Below are 20,673 nucleotides of genomic sequence, written 5' to 3' on the forward strand. Positions count from 1 at the left end.
CACCCCTTTTTAAGAGAGCACGGCAACAATACTGCCTACGAGTAACATCCCGGGCTTCGTAGTTTGGTAGAGTGTTTTACCAACATTAGTGCAATCAAGGTGCAAGGAAATGGCATATGATCGAGCATATGCTGAGACGTTGCTACACTCTCTCTGCTCCAGCGGCAAAAGCAAGAAATGCCAACTCAATTATTTGTCCTCAACTATATTTCAGCAATTCCTTTTCGTATGGACGAACCAAGAGATCGTGTCTCTCGCACTTGACACAATCCAGCAACTAGATTTGGTGAACCATTGCATATATCTCTCCAATATCTTATCATTATTCGCACTCTGATCGAGGCATCCTGCAGACTGAACTGCTTGGAAAAAAACGGAAGTGGATTCCTTCAACAAATTGTAGGATCATCGATCATGGTGTTCCAGCTACCCAGATTACAGGTGTTTTGATCCCAGATTCCTAATTCTGCCATCCAGGGTGTTGTTCGTCCGAACCTGGATATCTATTCTGGCAGGGGGCATAATGGCTACTGGATGCAATGATTTCAGTAGGTTGGATTTCACCAATATGATATTGATCGACCGTCTGTTGGTTGTCTGTCCCATGTTCGAAATTGGTTGGCTCCACATCTATCTCCTCTAATCCACTTAGAGGAATGGAATTCCCCGAGAGTAGCTCATCCCCAATACCAGTATATGTTTCGAGTAATTGTTCGACTTCACGGGTTTCGCGGGGGTTTGAGACTATTGGGAGAAGACGTGAACTCCAGTTGGAGAAGGAATCGATTTTATGTTCGGGGAAAGGAAATTCGCGTGGTATCTTGACTTTGGGCAAGCCACCCTCGAGGTTATCGTTGTCTAGTTGGAAAGTACTCTCAACTTGAGCAGGGTCAGCGGGCAAGTCTTGAGAGATAGCGCAGTCTTGATCGGAAGATTTACCTTCAAAAAGATGCTTGGACTTCAAGTGTCTCCTCATCACTTCAGCTCGGACAGTGCCCCTAAATCTGCAACCTGCGAATTTGCAGAAGATCTTAGCGGATTGGTGGACTTGTCTCTCATGTCTGCGTGCATCGGTCTTTCGACTGAACGAAGCCTTGCATTTTCGGTACCTGCAGACAATTCGAGGTGAAGGTTGCCCTCCGGGAAGAAAGTCCATTGCGAAATTTTTCCGATGGCCGGGAAGAGCTGTGACGATATCGCTGTTATTCTGAAGCCAATCTGAGTGGGAGGATTGGCACTGTGTTATTGGTGTGAAACCTATGCTGATTGAAAGATGTTGGCTCCTTATCTCTGTCACCTGTGAAGATATCCAAAAGAAAAAATAAAGCACGAACCCGATGTCAAATGGAGATATCGAAATCCTTTGGAGGTTGTGGAAGGCACATATATACGGTCTGGAACTTCATTGTGTATTCGCGGTGAGGATTTGTCGAGAGCATCTCTTCATACTTAATAGGGGGTTCGATATCAATGAAGCGGGGTATGCAGAAAACCAACATCTGCAGACCTGCAAGTAGCCGGAAAGTACCTCACACGGTCTGAGCTGTGTGCCACTAGAGGCTGGTCGCGTGTAATAGGGAAGAAATGGTTGAGGCAGAAAGGCATACGCAAAGTTGAAGCTGGGCGGGATTCGAAGTTTGCAAACGCTCGCAGATGCTAAAAACTCATCAGCAATGAGGGCGAGAGCCCCGAGAAGTCTTTTGGGGCGCGTTCAGGTGGGTGAATCTCGAGTGCTTCGGTAGTCCCTCTCGAAGGTTGGGACTCCTCTTCTCGACGAAAGAGCGTCTGCAAGTCCGTGAATTGTGCAGGTATCTGCAGGTCAGGGTAGCAACTGCGAAAATGAAGAAGGCTACTTCCTGTCGATTGTCTTTTGTTTGTCTGTCTCGATGCTGAATGCGTTCTGCAATGCCGGATGGGGGCAGCGGAGGATATGAGATGCGACGTGGCACGCCAGAAGCCCAAGAAGACCTCGATTCCATGTTCTGTGGCTTGATTCTCATCCACCGGCCTTAACTTCTGGTGCATCAGCTTTTCCTGAAGTGATGGCTCCGAACAAAAAGATGATGACAAGAGGAGGTGTGGGTGATGAGGTGCAGAAAAGGCCCAAGTTATTAGTCCTTCTCCGTCCCGCTTTTAGGGCATTCAGGCTGGACCACTGTCAGTGGGACACCCTAAATAAGGTCGGATGGCACTAAGATCCTCCTCTTCCCAAATGTTTCAAAACCTATGAATTATTTCCCCATTTGACTGGAGTTCAGGGGTAAGGCCTGGCGGGATGGCGCGAATTCAATGCAGCACAGACTTCGCCATCAACGGTTTTCAAAATCCCCACTCTCGATGACAATGTATCTTCTCGCTTCCACGTCCTCCTTCTCTCCCCTAATAAGCTACTCACGAAATTCTACCTACTTGAAAGCATTCTGACTCGACGAATACCACCCGGATGAGCCTAAGTGTTTACATTACGGTGCTAGCTAACGTGGTCCTCTAAACGAATCCCAGTTATACGAAATTTAACTATAATGACAGGGCAAAGTTGGATTATTGGAGACCGGCTGCTGGGACCAGCCAGAGCCCGATAGGGAGAGGAACCATCGGGAGAGATCCTATTCTGTGCCCCCTACCCGCGTTCGCGCGACTTTCCGCCATCACAGAATTATTCATGCATCTACCAACCACCGGCAACGAGAAGGGAAGTGGTGGTGAAATCCCCTGAAAGACCTTCACTGCATAGGGAAGACCGATATGTAAATGAAATGCTCCTGGCCATTCTACGGATTCATTCCCCAGGCTCGGAGGAGCAACTCACACCATCGCTCCCACGATTTGACCTATCAGAGCGGGACTGAAACACGCCTGTCCACTGGACACGCCACCAAAGGTTTTCGTGTAACGGACGCGATGTGCAACATTCCAGGAACCACTGGCTAGACCGTTAGTCGGCAACGTGAAAGCCACCAACCTCCGCAAGGGCGTCATATGTACTACGTTGACTTCGCTCCTAACACAAAGTCTTCAAAGCTTCTTGTTGGTAATTCCCGAATGCGCTTGTATTTTTCTGGGACATGCCAAGATCTCCCTGCCCATCAAGATACCAGTTGCAAAGTTGCGAAGACTCACTCAATAGTTGAGTAATAATCCATCTTCCCCATGACTAATGGAACTTGCTGTGGTGACTCGGTAGAGTTAGTTCCTTGGAAATTATGCCAAAGGTTGCAGTGATGGTGAAGGGTTTTCTCAGTTGAGTACTGCATGGGTATCACGTGACAGAGAAACGCCAAAACAAAATCATTCTCATTCACCCACAGAACAGGGTTGACTTATCAAGAAGTCTTTGTGCCAAGAATTCGCATGATCTTTATGTCCTGATCTTTCTCAAATTTGACGTATGCGGCATGATGGAACGGAACTGAGAGTCGAGTTCACGTGATCACCCCCCCCACAACCTGCACCCGAACTTCAGAATGCTGGGTCTAATCCCTTTATGTTATTTTCACAAAAAGCCGCCTGTAATTTAACCGCACTCCCATTCATATACCTCGATTCATCACTGAACAAGAATGCCACCACATCCGTAATATCCTCGGCTCCCCTATCTACAACGAAATCGCCTCGCTCGGCTTCTGCAGCCCCTCCTAACCCGCAATGACCTGCACATTCGTCGGTGCTCTCATAGCTTTGGAAACAATGATATTAGTCCTGATCCCCCTCGGGCCCAGCTCAAGCGCCATGTTCATTGAGAATCCAATAACCGCAGCATTTGTAGCGCAGTAGGCAGCAAAACTGGCAACGGGGGAGATTCCAAACGCGGATATGGGGTTTTCGAGAGGGGCACCAGACTTGAGATAAGGTATACAGGCGCGTGTGATGTTTAAGAAGCCTTTGGCGTTTGTGTTGAACATCTTATCCCAATGTGCATCTGTGACGTCAACTGTTGATTGGTAAACACCGTTTATACCAATACAGTTGAAGATGTGGTCGATGCCGTTATATTTTGATATAATGACTGAGACATATTCGTTGCACTTCTCTGTTGATCCAACATCAAAGGCTGAAGTGTAGTGGTGATTCGTACTTGTACATAAATTACATGTCTTGTCGAGAGAAGCTTCATTGATGTCTGTCAACGCTAATGTAGCACCTAATTTTGCGAGCTTGATACTTGCTCCTCGGCCAATACCCCTTTCTGCACCTATGATCAGGACGATCTTACTTCCAAAAGATGGCGCCATCTTCACTCTTGACAGAGTGGAGTTGGATGTGAAAAGCTCCGTGCTTGAATGGAAATGTAAAGACGGATTGCAAGAGTGCCCAACGGTAACTAAGAGATAGGAAATATTACTTCATATAACAATCGGCAAACGTGATGATAATGGAGGACCATTGGGCCATCAGGACAAATCATCGGGAGTCCGACTTGGCAAAAACGATTAATAGCTACAACAGCTATAAAGTGTTACATTCAATATCAGAATACTTCGGGTAGAGTTATGTATGTTGCGCAAGCGGATCGAGAGGAAATAGCGAAAATAACTTATTAATTAACTATTTTGTTCTGATGAAGTTATATTTATAAAACTCCTTGGGCTAAAGAGGCGCCAGAATTTGAGAGTCCGACCTGAGATACGTATAGTGCCGATGCTCTGGTCCCTGGAATAATTTTCTGGGGAAATCTTCTCGTTTATATAAATTCGTTACCTCAAAGATAGGGAACTGGCCAGATCAGAGATAGCTCGAGGGCGTGCGTCCTCGTATTAGCGAATAGATACTTTGATGATTTTGGTAATTGGTTCCCAAGATGTGAAAGCCAGATTCCATCTTCTATTGGTACGAAGTTGTTTTAACTAAGTTAGCCGCTAGCGTATATTGTTGTGTCCCATGAGGCTGGGACGAACTTCACTCTCAATATCAAAGACTAGTTGAAAAGAGTTTCTGGCTTCGAGGTCTTAGCCGCAGTCGAATATGCTGCGCGCAACAAACGCACTGGATGGTTCGAGATATTTCTGATAGCTATAGTCGCCTGCAAAACTGGCACCACCCTTGAATGTACTGCCAAGAAGATTCTCTGCCCCAGAGCAGAACCCCCTTCCTTTGTATACTACTCTGGTTGGTCAAACTGGGAGAAATGTCTTGGGAGACCACGGGTCCGGTGAAAAATCGCTTAGGGGAGCACGGTTCCCAAGAAATTTCTCATAGGAACTATGCTCTCTCAGGACCTGTAATATCCCGGGACTTTTCTCTAAAATTCTACGGCTCCTGTGAGTTTTGCTCTTGGATCTGGCTATAATTATATTTACCAGCGGCTCCTGATCGTTTTATACCTTACACACATGACGTCAAGGGCCGGTGCATAACCAGGCCAAATTCGATATCTTGTGCATTGAACACCAAGAGAGCAGCATCTAGGAACTCTTATCGAAACCCCTTATCAGCTATTGTAATTTGGAGAGTGAGGTGAGTTTCGACGAAGACAGAGGCTGAAGCGGCAGGCGAGATACGGCGAATAATCCTTAGAGAGGCAGTGAGCAAGTCTCCCTCGCCGCAATTTTTTTTAATGGTGGTTACTGAAGAGACTACACGGGTGTGGTTAGTGTTTTGGTAACCATAAGTGCCATATAGCGCTCTACTCACGTGATACGATTCCAAAATTCCAAGATTCCTGCGCCACATATTATATACCCAGAAAAATCGATCGTTATATTTCGTGAGGAAAGCCTATTATGAGCAGCGTTAACTCTCTCTCTCTTCACCAAAAATAATACCTGCTTCCAAGTAATATCTGTCACGTGTCCACTTCCAGGAAGGCTACATAAACTCTACCCTTCAAAATGGACGCAGCTGCCATACCTGACTATCAATTATAGAGGTTTGAACTAACGAGAACCTTAATTATAGTCGGCCTTGGCCTTGACGCGAAATTGACCATGCTGTCACAACACATCGGCCACGTTGCCCCGAAGGTCAACGCAATGGGCATCGTCCTTACGAGCCTACAGAGAAAACTTCGTGTTTTTAGGGCCTTTCGCTAAGAAACGAGCCTCATAACTATTTTGGACGCTTTCATTTTATATTCAGAATTAGGTTTAAAGGCCTTCTAAACTCAATCTAGCCTTTTTCATTGTGTGCCCTTAAATTATATGAGGTTTTAATCTGTAGTTGCGAAGAAACTGTGAAGTGAAGTGGGCGACTTTGGTTTTGTGACGCTTGAAAACATCGCTAAAAACACGGACTTTTGTCAGCAGGCTCGTTAACAACTCCATCAGCGCACAAGCCAATGACTCTGCGGCTGTCTCTACGGCGCTGAAGACAATCAAGGCTCATCTTGTTGATGACCATATTATCAATATTACGCTCGCTGTGGTTCGCAATTGCGCTTACGCTTGCGGGCTTTGTGCACCTCGGTGAGCGAGGACGAGGAAGGGTTGGTAGGGACTGAGGACGAGCTGGATGGACCTGCAAGGGGCGGGGGCGGGCCGTTAGGTGGGGTGGATCGATTGGGTCCGAGCCCGGGGAGGACGGGGGCCCTGCCAGCTAGGTAGCGTGCGCCTAAAGTTAAGCGGCCCCAGTGATTGATCTTTTACAGGCCTCTTGGCTTCAAACCCTATTCTCCTTACTTTATGCCAGACTTTATGCCAGAATCTCCGTAAAGCTGCAGGGTTTTAGTAGGCAAAAGCCCCTGAGAACGCGCTCAAGCGCTGTAACTTGTTGGCCTTACACATCTTGGCCCAGGGCCAAAAGCCAATACCTGGTCCACAGCCCAGCAGAGCCCACCTGCCATATCATCGGCTCATGGACCGGCAACATATCGGCTATTAAGGACTTTTGCGCTCGCTTTGTGATACTAGACTGTGCTGGCAAACGATCCTACTCTTTTGTCAACGATTTGCCCATATACCGCGTGACAATACGAGAGTGTTCGGCTGGTGTACAATAATGCCAAAGGTATCGAAGCATTCCCAAACCATCTCTCTATGGACGGATTGGATTGTATGGGGCACAAGTAATTGCTCCTGGAATACCCATAATCGATCGAGCAGCAGCAACTCCAAACCTTCATAGAGTGTTGATTCTCTTTTCAGTAGACCCAAGCCATCATCATTACGCCCCCAGGTATGGATGGGCACTAACCAGAGTCCTCAAACTGACAATGTTAGACTAATTGTCTGAAACATATATCGTCGCTACAGGATGGTAATATTGTCTATAAACGCAAATTTCCGACTTCGGTACATGAAAGAGTCTCTACAGTCCTTGATTCGGATCTGCAGCACTAGAAGCTGATATAGTGGTGTAGGATTTTCCACAAATCTCATGACATCTTAGCTGCCTGTACTGTCCAATCTTGTGGATCATCTTGCATAATATACAATGAATCGATCCGGACATAACGAACTTTAAGCATTTCTACAGCCCTGAAAATGTTGCAAAAAGTTTTTAGTATGTTTTGTCTTGGAATACCCATTGTACTATACGCTAACTGTAAATTTTGGTCATCCTGAGAGATTGCAGTCTTCCACAATAATGGCTAAGACAAAGGTAGTAAGTAGTCTTTGACGCCTAAGTTTTGTCGCAAGATCGGATCTTTCTCACGAATCTAGCACCAAACGTTAAGAACTCTTTGTGGCAGCCTTCATATTTCCGGCGGCAGGCACCCTGGGTGTTCCATAAGGCATTTGGCAAGCCAGCCTCTGATCTGCTCCATATAATATTGATTCCGAGAGTATTCTTGGTTGAAAAGCTGAGGCAAGGACTTCTAGGTTTAATTGCGTTCCACGAACATTCTTTGAAATGTTCAATGTAGATTTGGAGGTGGATCACTGCTCGCTCTTTGGTCATCCATCCAAGCGTGAATGGGCATCGATGATGAAAGATGGCGTCCATTTTACACCTCTCAAGATTCCCAGCACTATTGTTAAAAATGCTGTCGCAGTGTTGAGCAACATATGCAAGATAAGCAACTGCTGGCGGTGTACTTAACCACTTGCAAATGCTTCGGTGTTTTGAATTTTTCAGCTTCGAATACCGAAGCGTCAAGTCAAGACTCAGGACAGAGTGGACATGTGGTATAGGAACTACCCAGTCTGTCGCTACGAGGTGGCCCCACGCCTACGCTAATTAAAAGGCAAAGTTATTGAAGGTTCTTGTAAAAGTTCGGGATATGTTTTCGATATTAGGGCCAGATATTAGTTCTTCCAGATCTTTTATATTACCATTTTGTGGATGTCTCATCAACCACAGACTTTGAATGGCAAGTCGCACAAAAGGCCTCCCCCCCAGATCTTTTATATTAAAGGTTCGAGTATCATTCAATCTTACCCTGAGATCTTCCGCCATCAAGAGAGGCTAATTGCGAATTTGTGTAGCCGCGAAGAGTTCTGAAGTATAAATTTCTGAGTGCCTTATCTCTGTTGATTTTAAGTAAACATTCGCACAGCATGTGAAGAGAAGGCTGAAAACCAATTTCAAAGGCCAAGAGAGCCACTCCAAAGTATACGAGTACATAGGTCTCAGAAAACTAATTCGACTCAGTTGATTTGTTGAGGTCAAGTCTCTGTCCAGGAAAGGAGGATGAACGTATGGCTGTGTTCCGCCATGATATTCCGCCCAAGACACAAAGGAAGCCACGATCTCGGTCCAAGTACTTTATTAGTCACAACAAATAGCTGACGGCTCGCTGCATGACGCTAAGCTCTAGCACAGTAGCCTATTGGTTAGCTAGCCCTTTGAAGACCTCAGCTGAACTCTCCGGTGATGAAAAGGGAAACCCCACCCACGCTACCCTTACTCCGTAGATAATCTCAGCTGAAGTCCCGGCAGTGAAAGTAAACACCCGCCCCGCCTGACTCGGGGCGTGCGCAGGCTTTAACCAGGCTCAGCTTAGGTATACTCTTGCTCTTTAGCTCAGGTAAAGCGGCCGCTGCTCACGTCCAGACTCTAAAACGGAACTGGCACGGGGAAACAATTGTACGCAGCCAGTACTACCATTATCATAGGCCTAGTTTTGTTACCAGATTGGGTAATTGCACTCGATTTTCCGCAATTATTGGCCTGAACGACCCCGCACGATAAGTGCTACTTATCTCGCTTGAAGAAAAGTAATTATAGGCGTCGATGATCGAAGCCAAAAATAAGCATCACCCCACGAGTTCTCCAGCCTCAGCCTCACCTCACCTGGTGACACCAAAGTTCTCCTCATAAAAAGATTGTAGAGGAATTCTTCTGCATGAATTCTGACCTGGGCTGTTCGCCGTGTGGATTAATTTATTGATTTACTCCCGACTACTGCTGAGCATTTCGGACTGTCTTGAACGAGATGGAGAACCCGCCTTCTTGGCACTTCCTTGGATATGAACCTCGTAACGCAGACAATCACCAGGCTCCTCTTTCAGAGAAAACTTTCGATACCGGCCTCTCGGACCCACCATGTGAAGGCTGTGAGGTCCACAACATCCGAGTGTTCTTCTGCGTGAATTGCGATGGGCATTTCTGCTCCAATTGCTGGGCAAAAGAACGAGCTCACAAGCCTGGCAAGCTTGGACCGGACGGCTTGCCACATGAGAAGGCTGATTCTGAGGTCGTATCACGGCTTAAGGCCACATTTAACCCTCCTTCAGACCCTGGAATACAGGAGAGAATGCATCTTGAGGACGAGGATACTACCTGGTTTGGCATCGTGCGTGATGCTACTGGCCGCCCGATATTCCAGGACTATGGACGATATTCAACGCTTATTGCAAACAGCGCTTCAAGAGAACACAGGACCCGCTTTCCGCGCCTCGTATCTTTCATCGGTCAAACTGGCGCGGGAAAGAGTACGCTGGTCAAAATGCTAATCGAGCGGCAAAGCTATGGCATAGATGATCCAGAGAAGAGAAGATTGTTCCAATGTCCAATAGTTGGATCGTCGACAAATGACAGTGTTCCGACCTCTGGAGACGTACACCTGTATGCGGATCCGTCCACATATTTTACTACATTCCCGACTCTCTATGCAGATTGCGAGGGTCTTGAAGGTGGCGAAAACATTCCAATCGGTGCTCGTCGCCAAGAAGCAGAGGGTGGGATAGTTCGCAGAAGAGATGACCACAGCCAAGAGATGAATCGTCTGAAGAAACGGTGGAGAATTTCCCGAGGACAAGAGCGACCCATTGCTTGGGCTGATTCCCCAGCAAAACAGAAACGGCAGTACGGCGTCACAGAGTTATACCCCAGGCTTCTTTACACTTTCTCCGACGCGGTAGTCTTTGTCCTGCAGAATCCAAAGTATTTGACTCTTCCCCACGTTCTTTACTGGTTTTATTGATACTGGCCTCAGAACGTTTGAATCGACTGTTCTAAGCAAGTTGCTGAGCTGGGCGCATGCTGTTGTGGAAAAGTCCACCAACCAGCCTGTACTCCCGCACGCCATAATTGCTCTTAATGCAACAGATCCGGGAGTTGACCCGAGGAAATGGGATGTCGATTTTCCAACTGAAAATCTGATGGATACTGTTGCTGGAGCGGTTGGTCGCGACGTCAGCTATAGGGAATATTCTGAATACTGGAACAGTCATGGAAAGTCTGTCGAAACTATGAGAGATCTGCTCGGATGCTACTATCCCTCCATTCGCGTTGTATGCATCCCAAGGAAAGGCCGCTACATGTTGGTTGAGGAGCAAGTCCAGAAACTACACCGGGAAATCGACTCAGCTTGCAAGCAGTCTTATGATGCTAAAAGGGTATCTCGGATGCTAGCTACCTCGGACGAGCTTAACCAGTACCTGCAAGCTGCTTTTGATCATTTTTCTCAGAATTTGGATACCCCGTTCAATTTCTTGGAGATTGCATTCAATAATAGTCCAATACCACGAGACTTCGGGGGCAATATCTTGAAACTTGCTGTAGCTGCCCAAGAAATTCAGGAGACAAGTGATGGACCGAGAATTTTTAAGAAGTTGAGTGTCATGATTGCGTCTTGCATCATTCTTGATTGTGCTCGACACGGCCTTAAAGGTAAGCTTTAAGAACTCCATTCATAACTCATCAGACTAGCAGCTTATTTGTATCTGCCCCGGAGGTCCTGCAAAAGACTTATTCAGAAGGAACTACCGGAAATACTGCGACGATGCTTTGAGAGACTTTTGCAAGCTATTTTGGCCCTGTCAATTCCACAGCCGCTCCGGACATTGCGTAAACGTCCTCGAAGGTCACAAGAAGGGCCACCAAAACGAGCATGGGAGAATCATTGGGTCAGGCGAATACGAATCCACCTTCTCCTTTGAATCCTATGTTTTAACTTGGCGTAGCCATATACTGGCGAACATTTTCAAGTTCCAAAATAGGCTAGTGGAGGAGATTGGAGCACAACCTTCAACTTCGGAAAGAGATCTAGTCTCTGAAGCGCACCGCAGCAATATTGAAGATTTCTATCGCCTCCTCAAGGGTTCTCCACGATTTGTAAGCCATTCTGCATGTTTCTGCTGCTTGAGGGAAATGCCTGAGCACCCTCTTCCCTGTGGGCACGTGCTTTGCACGCCTTGTGTGAGGACATATAGTGAGCTAGACATGAAAAAAGGAGGCACACAGCAAAAAGACAAGACCTTCATTCGTATGGACCGTTGTCCCCTTCACCCCCGCAACATCAGGTTCACAGAGCCATGGTATCTCAAATTCAAGCCTGACCTAGCAGGCGTGAGGATTCTTTCTCTCGATGGGCTTGTTCAATCTCCGAAGTTGCCATCTTGAAGCTAATATAAGCAGTGGCGGTATTCGAGGGATTGTTGAACTGGAAGTGTTACGGGAGATTGAATTATACTTAGGAGGCCACATTCCCATTCAAGCATTTTTTGACCTCATCGTCGGCACAAGGTAAGCCACCCCAATGACGGTTCCGTCTGGTCGATATTTATATTGTGTATAGCACAGGCGGAATTATCGCTGTCGGCCTTGGGGTAGAGAACTGGCGGGTCGAGACTTGTATCAAGCACTTCCGTCGACTAACTGACAAGGCTTTCACCTCACGTTTGCCAGGGATGAGATTCGGACATAGATATAGAACTCGGCCCTTTGAGCAGGCTCTGCAGGAGGTTTTCAAAGATGAGTTTCTATTTGGCGGAGCCCACGATGAATCGAATAGTTACTTTACCCGAGTAGCGGTAACTGCGACAACTGACACCGGGGAAAAGCCAGTCATACTCACCAATTATAATCGAGGGATGGAAACTCAAGGTAAGGCCCTAGAATGAATGTCGGGATGGAAGTTAAAAAAATATATAGCTAGCTACAGTATGGTCAGGCCTGATAATCCAAAGCAGGAACTTAAACTTTGGGAAGCGTAAGTCCACCACAGGTCACCAACCAAGGAGTATCGAATGAGAACTGATACTCCCAGATAGACTGCGTGCGACCTGTGCTGCGCCTAGTTACTTCAAGCCGTTTGTCAAGCAGGATACCAAGGCAGGATACCTCGACGGAGCTTTGTATCACAACAACCCAGTCAGGGTTGCTTATCATGAGAGTAAGCTTCTCTGGCCAGATGTTCAAGATTGCAAACCGGATATTCTGCTATCAATTGGCACAGGCCACAACGGAGCGGAGACGAACGGTTCTGCCGAGCCGTATGACAGAAGATCTCGAAGAGCTGAGATCATATCCGACATAATCGTGACACCTAGTCCTAGGCAAAGAAAACTAGGTATCGGAGAGTGGTTCAAGAATGCCGAATTTGTTCAAAATCTGAATATCATGGTCAACCGAGTCGACAACATTCTGAACTCTGAGCAAATATGGATCAACTTCAAAAATGATACTCTATCATCTCGGGAGGAATCCGAACTTCGACGATATCAGCGAATCAACCCAAAGCTAGGCTATCCACCACCACGACTTGATGACAAAAGAAATTTGGAGTCTTTAGAATATACAGTGAGGGAGAACCTCCAGGATAACGAGCTATATCGGAAAAAGATATCTAGAATCGCACATCGGCTAGTAGCATCGTCCTTCTATTTTGAGAGGATAGGCCAAAGGAAATATGGGAGCGGTTACGTATGCGAAGGTCAGTGAATGAATCCGTGGAAGTTATCATTGCAGTTTAACTTACCACTGCAGGGAAAATTATCTGCAGATTCCCAAACGGAACTGCGGAACTCCGTCACCTTGGATCATTTCTGAGACTTCACCAACGGCACGAAATCTTTCAGCCCTACTTCAATGTTCAGGAGCAATATCAACGCCCAGTGGAGACCATTATCGACCCACTTGTCATCGAGAAAATGTGCACTCACGCTCATTTCGATATGGGAGTCATCGAGGTGAACGTGTCAGCAAAGCACGGAGCAATAACGATTTCGCTCGCGCTGTGGGACTACACGGAGAGGGAAGATATTATCCCAATAAGTGGATTCCCAAGGAATCTGGTACTGGATACACTTCAAAGAGGTCAGTAAAACCGAGGGAATCGCCTGCGCATGAATTAACGTTGATAGGCACATCTCCGGATGTGAACTCTACCAGCCCTACGGTTGGATTTAATCACCATCGAATTCCGACTGCGCGCACTGTAATACCAAGGGAAGTGATAGTGCCCGCTGAAGATCGGCCTCCGTCTCTCTTCGATTCCAGTCCTGGAGATGAAGAGTCGGACGCAGCATCGGTCGATTTAAGAATTGATGCAGGAGACTGGTTGGAGCGTCGGGCCGACTTACCCCGTGCCTCACCAGCTCAATCGTCATCGAGATTATGGCCGCTATTCACACCGAGGAATCCCCTGCAATCCCTTCGAAGACTCCATCGAGTCCCAGGTGTAGCAGATCTGACCACCCCCGAAAGTGGCCTCCGCATCTTCCCAACACCGCCTGCCATAGAATTGGAAGGCTCTCCAATTCCAAATGAGGCACAAGGAGATGGATATGAGACGCAACATGATGTTGATGAGAACCGGGATCCACAACCTAGTGGCAGCATGGACATGGACGAAGACGAGAGTTCTCTATCTGTGGCGATTGCGCTGAGCTTACGAACTCAGAATCGTTACACACCAATGGGGACAAATCTGGAAGAACTTCAACAGGCACTTCAAATTTCGTTATTAGATAACATGTTTTGAACTTTGAGTTTAATAGGGCGGACTGTTTGACAATACGAGAAAAGAGCTTCTCAAACACATGCTCGGTCAGCAGGGAGTTTCTGGCTGGGTATGCGACTGTTGTAACCCGAAATCGGGGCCATCGAATTTAGCGCCAGATCAGGCTTTGGTTTTTAGCTATGTGGATGATTTGAAGATCCATATGAATACAAAGCATTCTGCCGCTCTCTCGTCATTTCAGCTTCCATCTCTTGTTAAAGTGAGGCAAAGGACGATGCTGAAACCGTGGCCCGCCTGCTCTGTGATCATGTGGCCGAATGTCCGCAGTCAACTCTAGACGACCACGTCCCCAAGCATCTACACAGGCTTGCTCTAATCTGACTTCCGTGGGGCACTGGCGGGAAGGACACAAACCCGGTCAAAATGAAATCTGCCAATGGATCAATTTCGAGAACGCTCACCGACGAAGACGGTGAGGTTCAAGAGCCAGCGTCCCTTGACACCGAGGAAACAATTACGCCAAGAACACTTTACGAAATCTTCAAAGCCGTACTCGATTCACCTCACAGAAAGGATGCAGTACATTGGCCGTATAAGGGCCATGTGACGGAGCAGCTCGGAGTGATACACGAAAAATGCCAGCGCTGGCCTCTTTCCGTGGACACACAAACATCACATCTAGACACAGCACGGCAAAATAAAAATGGCACCCTAGCACTTGGTATCTAGCAGCGAGCTCCAATTCTCGTCCAGCGACCATATTTGCACACTGTACAGCTGCACGTAGACTTCCGCTAGCTGGCAAAGACTTCCATCAATTCGATGCAACAGGTCTCGTATACTTGAAGGAAACTTGTGCTCACATAATCCAACAAATGTGATATTACTCTCAATATCGGACAAACAATAATAGCTAGCAGAGAAGGGCTTCTTTATTGGGGTATCTGTTCGTCAAATCTAGTTGACCGAAGAAAACATTGGGTCTGCAATCAGCCTTTACCAATCACCATGTCCCCTAGACAATCTCACTTCTTGGAGAATCCCTTGGCGAAAGACGGCCGATTCATGCCGCCTTTCTTTCCAGACCGACCTTGAAGCCATGATTCCTTTGTGTTTCGAGCTTGAGAAATTGATTTTGGTGCTAGATTCGTGCTGCTGGCCTTTGTTATACGATATGTCGTCGATCCTACCCGTCGATCTTTTGGCTCTTTCTCTGCAGTAAGGTGGAATTTCGTCTTCTTCGCCTTCTTGGTTGGAAATTGGTCGAATGGCAGCAGGTCTTGAGGTTCTGTATCTTCTAGGTATTCGGCTGGTAACAAGTCGGGAAGTGCCCGTTTTCTTGAAAGGGGTAATGCTTTGAATGTATCTTTTAGGATCTCGGTGTTTTCAGCAACACCGCGGATCTCGTCCTCATCCGGACCCTGGTCTGCCTTCGTCGATATGGGTTTCTCTTCTTTGGCGGAGCGCTTTGCTTTCTCCGTGTCATCTGTGATATCATCTTCCAACTTCCGCTTTCTGCTCGATGCAGCTTGTTTCTTTAGCGCGTCGTCTTTCTCTTTCCTCTTCTTTCGTGAAGCAGATAATTGGCTAAGAGGAAGTCAGTAACTGTGGCCAGGGAATAGGGGCCGAGGGGTAGGCTCACTCTTTTACAACCCTAGCAGCCTCTCTATCCTTGGTTCTGACGCTCTCCGCAGCCTCCTGAATACCAACAACCTCTGGAGCATCGTCATCACTATCTTCGCTATCTTCGATCACCTGGAAATCTTCGACAGTCTTGGCGTTGCCCTCATCGTTCGCCACTTCTCGAGCTGTAGAAAATAATTCGTCCTCCGATGGTTGGCTTCCAAACCGACGATGTTTTGAGCTTTCGAGAGGCTCTGCAGCTACCGTATCATGCTCTTCATCCTGCAACTTTGTGTTGTCGTCTTCTTCCTCAGCCGCAACAATGTCGTTATAATCTGGTTCTGGGGATATCTCCCTGACAGGAATTTCTACAACAGGTCGAGTCTTCCCAGGATCTGGGCTCTCGACCACATCCTTCGCACGCACTGGCAGCCGCTTCCTCTTTCTTGAGCTTGGTGGCACATATTCTGCCGCGTCCTCGTCGCTTGAAGACGTCCCCTTGGTTCTCTTCCTCTGTCTCTTGCTGCTGCTCCTCGACACGTAAACATTTATTGAGTCCTCCTCCTCAATTTCATCTCCCGCAGGTGCCTGCGTGTTCTTCTGTCGGGTTGTAACCATCGTCTCGTCTTGAAGTGGCTCGACAATCGGGGTTAGTTGCTCGTTCTTGGTTGTTGCTGGATCTGTGAATATGGCTCTGGCGGATTTGTAAAGCCTTGAGAACATTGAGTTCTTGAATGCTTTCTTCCGACGAGAGATTTGGTGGGTCAATTCATTGTTGCTCGTGAAATTGTGGGAGTGTTGTTTGAATTTCTGATAATTAAAAATTGTCGGCAGAATTTCTGAGTGGGGCTCTCACCGCCTTCTCGTTTGAGCTTCTTCTGAACTTCACATCAGACTTCATCACTTTCAACAACTAATTTTTCAATAATTCTGTTGAAAAATCATCGAGAATCTGCCATTGCTTACGCAGTAACTCTTGGGTGCTGGATATCTGGGTTCTACCGGGCCATTGGGGCCTTTATACAGTCCCTTCAGCCTCAACATTGTCTGCAGCCGGAACAGCCAAGGCCCCCTTCCACAGACATGTCCACCGTCAGAGGTGCTAGACCATTGATTGAAAAGGGATGTCTACTCCTACGACCGAGAGACTTTCATGCCACACCATTTATTAGAGCACGACCAGCTCCCAAGAGATCCCCGAAAGTCAGAGCTACGAACCCACCTGCTGGAGGGTTACGGATAAAGCGGACGTATGAATACGAAGAGTCTCTCCCGCCAATTGCCCTCCTCAATGCCGCTAGGAAATCAGGGGCCCTTGCTGTAGAGCCGGATCAAGCTCTTGAATTCTTGCGTGAATACCAAGCCCTGGCTGGGAAATCCAATGCGGGGTGGAAGCAAAGATTATGCGATGGTGCGGTCTCATTTTGACTTCCAATTCCGAGTTCTTACAGAATTCTAGAACACGATATATTGCCCTCGACAATGGCGCTTCTTGCTGGAATCCTTAAGAGATGTCATAGTGGAGGCCAGAAAGCCCTTGCTAAGAGCGTCATGCTCGCGGCGTCGAGGCTCGGAGAAAAAGCAGCGACGTTTGATATTATATCGGAAGCACTGCGTGTTGGCACTTTGTATGAGTACCGTGCTCCTCTTGAACGACTTGGCACCCTAGCCAAGAAGGACAATGATCCTCAAGCCATGACATTGTTGGGCAAAGTCCTCATGGCCGAAAGACGGGAGAATGAAGCCCTGGATTGGTTCAGAAGAGCGACCCGAGAACCAACTGGTGGATTGGATTTTGATGGTGCTGGTGAAGCACTTGTGAGCGAAGGCCGAATTTTGTCTCAACGGAACGATAGGAACGGAGCGAAGGCTGCTTTCGAGAAAGCTGCACTTGAACTTGACGACCCCTCAGCATACTTCTATCTCGCGCAGCTACAAGAGCATCGCTCGTCAAATCAACAAGTCTACTTGCTTAAAGCGGCATCTTCAGGAGTGGTGGAAGCGTGGCATAATCTTGGCGCTCTTGAACTTGAAAAATTGAACACGCAAGAAAGAAAACCGACTTCATTAGATGATTATGGCATGGCTAGGGAATGGTTTCAAGTTGCTGCTGCCGAAGGATTCGGCTTGAGCATGATCAATATGGCTATCATCTGCAAGGCTGTTGGGCAGATGGATGAAGCTTTGAAATGGCTGGAGAAGGCGGGAGGTGCTGAGGGGGTTCGAAGTGAGGCGATAGCCTTGAAAAGACAGTGGGAAGCCAGTGTCTCCTGAACCTGCAAATGAGATTACTAATCCATGCACCATAATTCCCTCAATCCTGGAAATGACTTCCGTCTTGCTTTCTGCAGCACTAGTCGTTCTAATGAGCTTGTTCTGAATTCCAGCTATTGTTTCAGCCAGTGTGTCAAATGATTAGGTTTGATTTGATTAGACCCCCCTACTCAAATCAAATCAAGTCAAAATCAAGCTAATCAAATCATACTTAATTATAATCAAAGATAATCAAAGATAATTAATTAGATTTATCACGTGATTACGCACATGACTCTGGAGCTTCGGAAGCCGAGATGAGGCTAAAATAAGGTCTGGGCCAGCCATATTCGGTATTACTAAAGGCGCTCTTTACTAAACCAGGCCTAGCGCTAATTAGTAAGCGAAGCCAAAGGCGCTAGAACCTCCTTGATTTCCAGTGTTACAGTAGTAGTAAAGAGCTTGAATTGAGCTAAAGGCTATCTGCCAGGCTAAGGAAGCACTGGCCACATACTAAGTTACGTGCAATAGCACCACGTGACTGGTACCACATAACAAAAACTAGTTTGTTATTTTAGATTTAGACTAATTTTATACTCTTATATATGCTTTATAAATTTTATTTATATTTTATTAATATAGCTATTAGTTATTTAATAATTTTTTTTTAGAAATGCCTAAGAAAGTATACTTTTGTATTATCACGTGATGATTATAATTAATTATAATTAATTATAATAAAAATCAAGCTAATCAAATCATACTTAATTATAATTAATTCTAATTAATTCTAATTAATTAGCCTTGATTATTTTTTGACACACTGGTTTCAGCCAAAGTGGCGCTTCAATTCAGACCCCAGCTCTAATAAATCGTTTGGAAGAGGTTACTGTTGTTCCGAATTATAATTAAATTATTTCAAATATTGCTTTCTGAATCGTATTTCTAGACCAAACCTGCACATCCACTTGGCGGCCCGACCAGATGCCAGCTCTCACGAACTTCCCATCCGGTTTGTTTTCTAATATGAGGCCAACGCAGCCCAGCTCCAAAATCTTTCCTAAAAAGGTGTAGTGAATATTAGCAGAATCACTGATGGATCTGCTGCTATGGCCATAAACTTGACGGCAGAAGCTAGATGGCCATTTTCCTTGGAAGCCTCCATGGCCCGAAGCTCGGAGAACCAGTGTTCCAGATTTTACTTGACCGAAACTTGCTCTTTCGTCCACTGGCTGTGCTTAGCAATCCAGTATCTCGGCTGAAAACGTCACAATCTTCTGATGAAAAGCGAAGCCGCTTCCGGTCGAGGCCCAAGGTCATGTGGGGGCTAGGTTCTTCGTCTCAGGATATCCTCACACGCTCCCATGCTAGATACTTCACCAAATACTTTCTCCACAAACGAGCGAGATATATTTCGTCCCATAGCTTCTCCAACTCACTTGCTATACCCGCAATGGTGGGCAATCGATCTTCAGGAATTAAAAGCTCTCTACCGCTGTAATCCTCAACGATCGCTTCCCAGGCCAGAGCTTGTCTCATCTCGATCATCGACTTGCCGCCGAGCGCAACACTGAACACTCCAGATAGCAGCCTTTTGCAGATTCTATGCCCTTTTCTCTGCATCTCAACGGCCGCCGTCTGACATCGCCAAGAAAGCTCTCGTTCTCCAAAGGACAGCACGCGCGGAGAAAGCAGCGACTTTTTCAAAGCTCACCTTCTGGCTTCAAGTGGCTCTCTCTCCTGGTTGTAGTTGTGCGTATCCACTGATCTTAACCTTGCCCCAGTGTTGTTGAAACTTGGTAACCAGAAACTCGGATCAGGTGGAATGGGTCTCAGGAAGCCATCTTAGACGCCCACAGCACTCGTGGCAGCGATGGTCAAGTCAGAATTCATGTATACTCCTCCCATAGCGTAAATCTCCCGCTGCCGGAGACTGACTTCATTCTTGCAACTAATAAAAGACATCGACACTAACCCGATTGGTTCTGAAGCCACAGAGCTGCACAGATAACTGGGAAAGAGTCATGACCTTTAGAGACGCCCTAATCATGCACTAACAATGGCAAGCCTAAGTCAAGCCGTCCTCCGACCTGTCCAGGATGATTGCCCAATAGCTTAGCCAAACACGGGTGCGTAAGAGAGAATCAACCAAACGGCCACTGCATCAACAGGGCAATAAGAATGCCTAGGTAAAATTAGCTTGAAATATCAAAAATTCTCGAGTCGAGATATGGCGCTCACCAACTACCAAAATACCAATCGAGACGGCAGCACTAAGACCAAACAGATTTAGGCTTCCAGAACCCCAAACGCCTGTCAGGCGATCGCCTCCTGGGTCTGTATCTATGCAAATCTCACTTCCGTCAGAGATAGACTCGGAAGGTAATGCCCTGACGTCGTCCAGAGTTGCTGAATCGTCCATTCCCACAGTCGCCAATGGTTTCTCGCCAGTCTCTTCCTTATCTGGGAGAATCGTGCCTTTGGTTTGATCGTTGGCATCTTCCAGCATCAACGTGTTCTTCTTGATGAGCTCAAGAACTCGTGTCTTGTTCTCGAAGCCCCACCCCTCAACCAAGTCTACAAGAGACATGTTCTCGCATCCAAATTTAGCACTGTCCTCGCCTCCGTAGTACCAAGAAAAAAGGTTTTGTTCTTGAATCACTCCATTGACTCGTACAACTAACTTTATACTATCGTATTGGGGAGGATTGGTAACAGATATGTAAAAGTAC

At 46.8% G+C, this 20,673-nt stretch overlaps 5 protein-coding genes across 5 annotated transcripts; 2 read left to right on the plus strand and 3 right to left on the minus strand.

Annotated features, from left to right (window-relative positions):
* Positions 1 to 398: 398 nt before the first annotated feature.
* Positions 399 to 1,402, minus strand: K444DRAFT_290784 (uncharacterized protein). Its single transcript, XM_024871651.1, has 3 exons — positions 1,335 to 1,402; positions 940 to 1,283; positions 399 to 879 (listed from the first exon to the last, which is right to left on the minus strand). Exons 2-3 carry the CDS (start codon positions 1,154 to 1,156, stop codon positions 461 to 463), a joined length of 636 nt encoding a protein of 211 aa, XP_024726473.1. The 5' UTR covers positions 1,157 to 1,283; positions 1,335 to 1,402; the 3' UTR covers positions 399 to 460.
* A 2,057-nt stretch (positions 1,403 to 3,459) lies between these two features.
* On the minus strand, positions 3,460 to 4,232 carry K444DRAFT_712497 (NAD(P)-binding protein; the record flags this gene model as incomplete). Its single annotated transcript, XM_024888279.1, has 2 exons — positions 3,460 to 3,615; positions 3,651 to 4,232. The coding sequence occupies 2 exons, from the start codon at positions 4,230 to 4,232 to the stop codon at positions 3,460 to 3,462; spliced, it is 738 nt and encodes a 245-aa protein (XP_024726474.1).
* Positions 4,233 to 9,313: 5,081 nt separating this feature from the next.
* K444DRAFT_605042 (uncharacterized protein) lies at positions 9,314 to 14,230 on the plus strand (the record flags this gene model as incomplete). Its single annotated transcript, XM_024878838.1, has 10 exons — positions 9,314 to 10,263; positions 10,316 to 10,992; positions 11,057 to 11,711; positions 11,740 to 11,847; positions 11,900 to 12,207; positions 12,256 to 12,313; positions 12,375 to 12,596; positions 12,660 to 13,036; positions 13,090 to 13,419; positions 13,467 to 14,230. 10 exons carry the CDS (start codon positions 9,314 to 9,316, stop codon positions 14,084 to 14,086), a joined length of 4,305 nt encoding a protein of 1,434 aa, XP_024726475.1. The 3' UTR covers positions 14,087 to 14,230.
* A 548-nt stretch (positions 14,231 to 14,778) lies between these two features.
* On the minus strand, positions 14,779 to 16,466 carry K444DRAFT_670800 (uncharacterized protein). Its single transcript, XM_024887674.1, has 2 exons — positions 15,708 to 16,466; positions 14,779 to 15,652 (listed from the first exon to the last, which is right to left on the minus strand). The coding sequence occupies exons 1-2, from the start codon at positions 16,409 to 16,411 to the stop codon at positions 15,091 to 15,093; spliced, it is 1,266 nt and encodes a 421-aa protein (XP_024726476.1). The 5' UTR covers positions 16,412 to 16,466; the 3' UTR covers positions 14,779 to 15,090.
* A 137-nt stretch (positions 16,467 to 16,603) lies between these two features.
* On the plus strand, positions 16,604 to 18,124 carry K444DRAFT_605045 (HCP-like protein). The gene is made up of 2 exons (XM_024878839.1): positions 16,604 to 17,099; positions 17,148 to 18,124. Exons 1-2 carry the CDS (start codon positions 16,772 to 16,774, stop codon positions 17,960 to 17,962), a joined length of 1,143 nt encoding a protein of 380 aa, XP_024726477.1. The 5' UTR covers positions 16,604 to 16,771; the 3' UTR covers positions 17,963 to 18,124.
* Positions 18,125 to 20,673: the final 2,549 nt, after the last annotated feature.

The sequence above is a fragment of the Hyaloscypha bicolor genome (assembly GCF_002865645.1).
Source record: "Hyaloscypha bicolor E unplaced genomic scaffold K444scaffold_190, whole genome shotgun sequence".
NCBI classification, from domain to species: Eukaryota; Fungi; Ascomycota; class Leotiomycetes; order Helotiales; family Hyaloscyphaceae; genus Hyaloscypha; species Hyaloscypha bicolor.

Coding starts and splice junctions, on each gene's coding strand:
- K444DRAFT_290784 (XM_024871651.1), bottom strand. CDS start 1,156: ATGGACTTTCTTCCCGGAGGGCAACCTTCACCTCGAATTGTCTGCAGG. Junction 880..939: donor GTCCAAGCATCTTTTTGAAG/GTAAATCTTCCG, acceptor ACCCTGCTCAAG/TTGAGAGTACTTTCCAACTA.
- K444DRAFT_670800 (XM_024887674.1), bottom strand. CDS start 16,411: ATGTTCTCAAGGCTTTACAAATCCGCCAGAGCCATATTCACAGATCCA. Junction 15,653..15,707: donor GCTGCTAGGGTTGTAAAAGA/GTGAGCCTACCC, acceptor ACTTCCTCTTAG/CCAATTATCTGCTTCACGAA.
- K444DRAFT_605045 (XM_024878839.1), top strand. CDS start 16,772: ATGTCCACCGTCAGAGGTGCTAGACCATTGATTGAAAAGGGATGTCTA. Junction 17,100..17,147: donor GAAGCAAAGATTATGCGATG/GTGCGGTCTCAT, acceptor ACAGAATTCTAG/AACACGATATATTGCCCTCG.